The 9052-nt window shown below is 37.8% G+C and overlaps 1 protein-coding gene across 1 annotated transcript in view; it reads left to right on the plus strand.

The window, feature by feature from the left end:
- The window catches only part of LOC106871863 (dual specificity tyrosine-phosphorylation-regulated kinase 4-like), a 63394-nt gene that overhangs the window by 53510 nt on the left and 832 nt on the right, over positions 1–9052 (plus strand). The window contains exons 9-12 of the mRNA XM_052970972.1: positions 2523–2756; positions 4322–4451; positions 5103–5203; positions 6610–6687. Coding sequence (XP_052826932.1) covers positions 2523–2756; positions 4322–4451; positions 5103–5203; positions 6610–6687 — 543 coding nt within the window. The remainder of the gene's footprint in view (positions 1–2522; positions 2757–4321; positions 4452–5102; positions 5204–6609; positions 6688–9052) is intronic.

The raw sequence follows: 9052 nt of genomic DNA on the forward strand, positions 1-9052 counted from the left end.
AGTTTAGGGACAGTAGAAATCAGGAGGGGCATCTTCCAAGGGGACTGCCTGTCCCCACTGATCTTTGTACTGTGCTTGATACCACTAACACTGATTCTGAGGAAAGCAAAAGTTGGATATGTATTCAAAAGCCGCCAACAAAAAGTCAACCATTTGTTATTCATGGGTGACCTCAAACTTTATGGTAAAGATGAAGTCCAAGTCAGTTCCCTCGTTGATACGGTGTATACTTTCAGTGCTGATATCAGGATGGCGTTCGGACTGAGAAAGTGTGGTGTGTTAGTCTTGAAAAGAGGCAAAATCAAATGTATGGACGAGCTAACGATACCGTCGTGGGAGGTTATGAAGCAGATAGAAGAGACGGGCTATAAGTACTTGGGGATTTTGGAAATGGATAAACTAATGGAGAAAGAAATGACAGAAAATGTTTTAGGTGGAGTACTTGCACAGACTGAGACTGATCCTTAAGTCGAAATAAAATGGACGGAATAAGATTGAAGCTATCAACACCTGGGCGGTTTCACTCCTTAGATATGGAGCAGGAGTAATCGCATGGACAGTAGACAAACTAAACAGCTTAGACAGAAAGACAAGGAAGTTGCTAACTAGATATGGGACACTCTACTCAAAAAGTGACACAGATAGACTGTATGTACCAAGAAAAAGAGGGGGAAGAGGACTTATTGGATGCGAACACAGCATTAGAGCAGAAGAAAACAACATAGCATGGTATGTAAAAAATTCCACAGAAACGCTATTATTGGAAGTAAGAAGGTCAAGCTTGTTTAGGTTGAAAGATTGCAAAGATAAAGCACTGTACAAGCAATTGAAAACGAATGAAACTGAAAATAGGTGGGCAAAGAAAAGAATGCATGGACAATTTCATAGGGATGTTGAAGATAAGACAGAGAAAAATGATGGCTATGGATGACTAAAAGTGATTTAAAACCGGAAACGGAGGCTCTAATTTGTGCTGCTTAAGAGCAAGCACTAAGAACAAACTACATAAAATAGAGAATAGACAACACATCAGAAAGTGACAAGTGCAGAATTTTTGGACAAAAGGTGAACCGTATGGCATATTACCAGCCAATGTACGCCACTAGTCCAGAAGGAATATAAAAGACGCCACGACAATATAGCAAGGCTTGTCCATTGGACACTTTGCAACAAGTATGGACTTGACAGAGAAAAAAATTGGTACGACCACAAACCCGAAGGCATCATCGAAAATGATAATGCAAAGTTCCTGTGGAATTTTATGATTCAGTGCCACCATGAAATAGAGAATAGGAAGTCAGACATAGTCTTAATTGAGAAAGAAGGCAAACTATGCTGGATCATAGATATAGCATGCCCAGCTGACAACAAGGTATGCGATAAGGAAGAAAGAAAAGTCGATAGATATGACAGGCTAGCTTGGGAGGTTAAGCAGTTGTGGACGATGAAAAAGGTGGTAGTAGTATCAATAATTGTCGGAGCCCTGGGAACAGTGAGTAAATATCTTGCGAAGTACATAGAACAAATAGGGACCGCAATAAGGGTGGAGCACTTGCAGAAAAGATCACTGCTTGGAACCGCTCGAATACTCCGGAAGGTGCTCAAAAAATAAGAGATGTTACCTTAGTTCGCTGGTAGTGAACAGCTGACACCGTAGTACATCTCCAGCGTTAGAAGCTGTGCAAAAGCAATAATGATAATAATAATAATAATAATAATAATAATAATAATAATAATAATAATAATCTTTTCTACTCTTGGCACAAGGCCCGAAATTTTGGGGTAGGAGTAAGTCGATTAGATCGACCCCAGTACGTTATTATTATTATTATTATTATTATTATTATTATTATTATTATTATTATTATTATTATTATTATTATTATGTTTTGATGTATATGTAAATTGCACATTATGAATCATGTATTGAAGGCTATTTCTCAGTGATAATGTCAGATTAAAATCGAATGATATCCGGGGTTACCTCTTGCGGTTGTAGCAAATATGATCATAATATTTGTCATTGGTATATTTGATTTTGTCCTTCAACTGTATATTCATTTCTAATATCTTTCTCTTTTTTTTAAAAAATGATCCAGGCGTTAAATATGTTAACTTTGTTACCCATTAAAAATATAATGTAGGTTCATATAGATTTTCCGAGGTTATGTATGTGTGAACTTCATTTGATAATAAAATATAGTAGTGCGAGATGTGTTAAAATCATTTGACAGAAAATTCACATCACTATTTCATATAACATTCTTATACTCTACACTGAATGCTTATTTCCGCTAAAAAAATTTTTGCTGCTGTTATTTTGTCAACAATCAACTTCGTTGAGGCCAATATTACCCGACTCACAGATTGAACCCAAACATGTAAAGGGCAACCTAACACTGTAAAAATTTACAATTTGACAAAGCAAACCGGCTCACAGCATAACTTCGAAGTCACTGTCAATTTTCTCCTTATGTAAATAAATATATATCATATTAATGTTTATTTCCTTTTCGTTGCAGTTTACACTTATATACAAAGTCGTTTCTACCGATCCCCAGAGGTAATTTTAGGTATTCCATACACGAGCCAAATTGATATCTGGAGTTTTGGTTGTATTCTTGCTGAGCTCTACACCGGTTATCCTCTGTTCCCTGGTGAGAATGAGGTTGAACAGCTGGCCTGTATAATGGAGGTATTCAGTTTACCGGAAGAAAACTTTCTAAATAAAGCAACGAGGAAAAGATTATTTTTTGGTGAGTTCCTTGATAAAGACGACGGAAACTATTGAATCTGTTTCATTGATTTATCATTTCTTTTTTTATTTTTAATTTTGAATATTTTGATAAATGACACATCTTCAACATTTACGTAAATTTATATTGATTGTATAATTCATTTTTAAATGGTTTGGTCAGGATGAGGAGCTTTGTCCCTAGTTTTCGCAGGTCCCCTGTGGCCAATGAAATCGATGCGGTTGATGTCTCACATGAATAACTGTAAGTCGAGAAGTGACGTTCCAAGAAGGAAATAAAGAACATAGTAGTTAGCGAAGCGCTGGGTGGGGTGGGGGGTGGGGGGACTAAATACCGACTACAAAAGACGAAATGAGTGAGTGAAACGCATCGGAGTGGAAGTGGTTTGAGATCACCCGAAAAACGGAGACCACCGCTTTCTGGCATTAAATATCATATCTAGGACTACCTTAGCCAAAATGTTCCTTCCTTTTCAATACAGTAGGTCGCAGTTTACAGAAAAAAATTGATAAAATATTTCTAGTAGATCGAGAGACAACGTAGATGCTTTTTCAATGAATTCTTATGGAGTAACTTCTTATTCGAAATTTTTAGATTTGCTGTCATTCATACGATTTTACTGAACAATCAAGATTATTAATCTAATTTTAACTCTACAGTAATTTAAAGTATTTTTGTGTTGTTGTTGTTTTAGTTGCTTGGCATCAGATCAGTGTTATTTGAGAAGACCTATAATCAGAATCGTTCTAGCCATGAACATCGAGCAATTTTTCGTTCACAGTGTGCCTAGGATTACATTGTCCAACGTGTTTTCCCCTTTTACTAAGACAATAAAGGATTGCTCGAAAAAGATTTAGCTATTATTTCTAGCTGGTTAAGCAGCCATACATGAACGTAGAAGCTACTTCGTTGGTTTAAGTACATTTTATGCTTACAATGTTAGTAAATTAGCCTAAGCAAAGACAGCGAATTGGCAGAGTGGTCATTAGAACGTTGGTTAGAATGCAACACTGTATTCTTTGTACTCTTTGTACTCTTTGTACTTCAAGTTCCAATTATATGGATGTCCACTTTGTCTTTAATCCCTTTCTGGGTTGATTTGAAAAGTACTAGTTTAGCGCGGTAGGTTGGTTGGCGTAATAACTGGAAAGTAGAGCAGAATGCAGTGTCTGATTCGAGTATTTTCGTTCTGACAACACTGGCGCTAAGCTGTATCAACCCAAGTTAGCGGCCTTTCCCCGTGATAAACTTCGGTGGAATGGGGAGAGAAAACATACAAGAAGGGGCAACTGCGCATACATGTGTAGATGCATGCTCAACATTAACTGACAGAGGTGCGAGCTTAGACATAACCTAAGCTACTGTCGATGGTAACCTATCAGAGGTTATCTGAGATTCAATATATTTAAACGTATTAGTATATTTTCATACACTGAAGTGAGTAAGAGATTTGTAGCTTGATAAGAGAAAGGGGGTGTTTCACCAGATGATGGATTCCTGTCCGAAACGTGTCAGTTTCTTCTTCCTCGTTTCGATAATTGAAAAAGTATTCATTTTATCTTCAGACTCAAAAGGAAATCCAAGATCTACGACAAACAGTAAAGGCAAGAAACGGCGCGTGGGCGGCAAAGAATTGCAACAAGTTATTAAAACAGGAGATTACAATTTTCTTAACTTCATCAGAAGCTGTTTACAGTATGAGCATATTTTTATTTGTTTCCTTTTCACACACACACACACACACACACACACACACACACACACACACACACAACAACAACAACAACAACAACAAATCATAATATCTGAAGCAGTAGAAAGTTTAATCATCAATCGTAATTTCATAATTGAAAAGTTTCCAAAGAAATAAATGTACATGATTTTTCATTATACATATTTCAGATACGTGTTCGTGCATGCGTGCGTGCTACAGACTAACCATTTGTATTTTAATATAAAGGATATTAGACATTAAGTACTAATTTGAGAGACAGAGAACCATCAAGCAATGTCAAGACACGAACGACATCTGCATTACCTACCACCGATTGCGTTACTGAGTCTGAACTGTGCAAAAGCTGAGTGATAAAAATTACATATATGTATAGGACACTTCATTTATTTTTGTCTCAGTTTGTATCACTGAGAGATAATGGATGTGGTCTTCTAGGAAACCTTTCTTCCCATGCACTGTCATGTTCTCCAAATTTACACTATAGAAAAAAATATTTAAATGTTTTGACCCTACAGGATTATTTTATTAGCACAAAGAATAATTTTAGACATCTAAGATTACATCTTGTGTTCGTACTAATAGAAAATATCTTGTGTCATTGAACTTTATAGTTGGGATCCTGAAGAGAGAATGACACCGGATGAAGCAATGCGGCACGAATGGATTCGAGATTCAGTAAATGTAAACAAAGTACGAAATAATAAAACGAATAGTAAGTTTTGATGTCATGCGTCTTCATATATGTCTCTTACCATGTGTTTCTGTCGCCTTGTGACTTGTCATCATGTGTCATAATAATCTCCTTGTACAACTGTGGCCCTGTGTCTGTCATCATATGCAGTGGCCCTGTGTCTGTCATCAAAGCAATGGTACTAGTCTGCGACTAGTATCATTGCTTTCATGTTTCGTTTCTCTCATTAAGTGTTTCTGTCTTCAAGTGTTTTTATCGCCTTGTGTATCCTTCTCCTATTCTTTTCTATCACTCTCTGTCATCATGTATTTTTCAGCGTTTTCTTTTTTGCTCTGTATCTGTGGTATCATGTGTCTCAACCTGCATTTCTGTCATCCTGTCACGTAATATCACTGTCACCCTTGTGTCTTTTTCATCATTATGTCTCACTGTACCTTTTGTCTCTATCCCTCAGTATCTCTTTCGCTCCGTTTCTCTATCGAACCGTGTCTTAATCGCTCCACATTCATATTATCTCTGTCTGTATTACGTCGTACTTTCCCCACCCCGCGCCTGTGCCTATATCACCTTGTGTCTCTGACTATGTTTCTTCACCTCCCTGTGTTTATATCACTTTGCATTTCCGGTACACTGCATTTCAGTCGACGTGTGACTCTGTCACCCTGTATCTTTGTCTCCCCATGACTCTGTTGTCATGTGTCCCTGTTACACTATCTTTATCTCACTCTGTCTCTATCAGTCAATTCCTCCGTCACCTGTGTACCCGTGCACTCCGTGTCTTTGTCACACAGCATATCTATCACACCGTGTCTCTCTCAACCTATTTTTGTATCACATTGTGTCTTTGTCTCCGTATAGTTGCATCAACTTGTGTCTCTATAGTCCTGTGTATCTATCACCATGTGTCTGCACCATCTTGTGTCTTTGTCACGCTCTTTTTCAATTGTCCAATACCTGTATCACACTGTGTCCCTGTTTCTCTATGTCTGTACCACCTTGCGTCTCTGACATCTTGAGTCTGTCAGTCTTTGCCTGTATTGCAATGTGTCGCTGTCACCATGTAGCTCTGTAACCGCATGTCAGTTCCTCCTGGTGTCTCTGTCCCCCAGTCATTCAGTTACTTTGTGTCTGTATCCCACGATGTCTCTCTGACACTGAATCTCAGTCGAATTGTGTCTCAGATGACCTGTCTCTTTATCTCCCTATTCCTCTTGACCCTGTGTCTCTGTCGCGTTTTTATATTCTTGTGTCTAAGTTCACTGTCTTCGGAAAACTTTAGATACTTTTTAAGTGGATTATATATTTTTTTTGTGGATTAATTTATAGTAAATTTATGTCAAAGAATTAAGTACCGAAAGTAATTGTTAAAAGGTTAGAATATTTTAGCTCCTTCTTCCGTAAAGCGCACGCAACAATTTCAATTTCAGCAAAAATCAAACACGAGAAAGAAAGAAGAAGAAATATACCATCAAAAGGAATAACTACTGGTTTCGTTATGCAAAAGGGTAAGCGAAATCAGCCTTGTTCACTCCAAGGCCTCCTTTACTTTCGAGTTATCCTTAATTATATATGACTTTGTTAGTGTAAAACAACGTTAGCGTAAAATAACGTTCGATTTTACATTTTATGAATGCAGATGATTAATTTTCGATTAACACATTGGGCTATTTAAAAGGACAGGTGGTAAAATAGAAACACAACACTGCTAAAATGACATGTGTCAATAAAATATACTTTTAAAAGTCCCTGGACAAACTCTTATAGTGTATATTTTTACGTGTAGAGGCTGTCATTGTACATACATATTCATCAACGGCTCTATGTGCTTCTGGTTTTGTGCAGATACCCAGAATGGACTAGTAATCCTAGTTTGGTGTGAATTAAAGGTAGGAATAGAAAAGGTGATAGCTAACAGATCATATATGAGACATGGTGAACTGTTGGTAGTGTTGCAGTATGTGGGGTTTCTCTGCTAAACATATGTTGCACCTTCCTGCTTTGGGCGTGAGAGCAATGCACATACAGAATAAGGTCAAATTAAATAGTATAACATTGCGAATTTCTGAACGTAGTAGCCTAGCGAGTTCCAAGAATAGACAGGTAAGCTTACTTCGTCTCCCGCTTTAACACATCTTATTATTTGTATTCCTTTAGGCGATTTTGCTCTATAGCAAGCATTCAGACTCAGTCTTCGTTCTGAGAATAATTCCATAGACAGATGCACTGCTTCTTTCCTACAGCATCAACTCCTGAGCTGTGGCTTCTACCTCTATTTCCGTACTTGTCTTAGAAGCTCTGTTTCCATTCATCAGTTTTCACTCCATTGCAGTGGACAACTCAGCATACTGCTAACAACACATATAAACATACAAGTCGTGGCCAACTGTGGGTTAAACAGAGCAGTCTTATAATCGTGTGATTTGCTCTGATCATCGACGCCTATATGTATATGTGCGCATGCATGCGTGTGTGTAGACACACATATACACACAAACTATGTATAAATCAGGCATAGATGGAGATATATATATATATATATATATATATATATATATATATATATATATATATATATATATATATATATCCATCTATAAATGGTATGTATGCACATGCATGTAAACGTATTTATATGTATATGCGGATTTAAGGACCGCAGCTCCTTTATACTGGGACCTAACATTCACAAAAGAAGGCCTCACAGTAAAGTCATTTGGTTTGCTCCATCCTTTTCTCAACGTCAAGACTTGCGTGGGAATGATATTCCTCAGATTAGTGGACAAGCATTTTACGTTTTTTTTTTCCAACGCATCGTCCGGACGATTATTTAATAGACACAACTTAAAGGTCTCCCTCGGCTGTGCGCCCACTGTTAAAATGATTTTAATGAACAGCCTTAAATCCAGTACAGAAGCAGGGTTAACAGTGAGTGCGCTGTGGGAGGTCGATGCAACTCAGCGGCCACGGTCTACGTGGTTGAGGCAGTGTCCGACAGTAACGGCAACAACGGCAGTGACAGCAGCAACAATGTATCCGTCGGTAACAGAAACAACGGCAACAATAGCAGCAGCAGCAACAACAACAGCAAAACTGGCAGCACGACCGGCAGTAACAGTAGTACTGACAGCGATAGCAGCAACTGCAACAACAACTACAGCACCAGCTTCGCGTCGGGCATTAACAGCAGCAACGGCAGCGATAGCAACAGCAAAAACAACAGTGGCTGCACCAGCAATGTGTTCAGCAATAGCGGCAGCAACGGTAGTGATAGCGTCGGCAGCAACAACAGCTGCATCACCAATAGCGTAAAGACACAGACATGGAGACATGTTGGAGCAAGACAAGGCCCCTTTAAGCAACGTCTAAACAAACGCAGGTCTTCTTTTAGGATCCCAGACAGGTGCAACGTTACGTCGTTGGCCAACTACATAGGGTATTTAAAAGAAGAGATTACGTCATATAGAATTAAATGAAATCTTCTGGAACAACCTGGAGCATGCCTTAACGGGAAAAAACAAAGCAAACTTTGCTTGACAGAGAGGGGAAGGATCTTAAAGAAATCGCTTGACCCGGGTTTTTTTTACATATATCTATCAAATTAATTTTATAATACTTTTATAATGATTATGTGAGTGTTGATGTTTGTATTTTAACTGTGTAAACACATGCAGTACAAAGGACTGAAATTTTGAGACTTCAGTTTTTGTTTTATTTTTAATTCTACTAAATTGTTCGCTCTGAAAATTCGTTTTAACCAATTTATCTTTAAGCTGATTCATTCCTATTACGGGTATACCATTGAAAGAATATCATATTGGAGTTTAACGACATGTTATAAATCGAGATCTGAGATTCAGTGGATATATATAT

This window comes from Octopus bimaculoides, chromosome 10 (genome assembly GCF_001194135.2).
Source record: "Octopus bimaculoides isolate UCB-OBI-ISO-001 chromosome 10, ASM119413v2, whole genome shotgun sequence".
Classification (NCBI taxonomy): domain Eukaryota; kingdom Metazoa; phylum Mollusca; class Cephalopoda; order Octopoda; family Octopodidae; genus Octopus; species Octopus bimaculoides.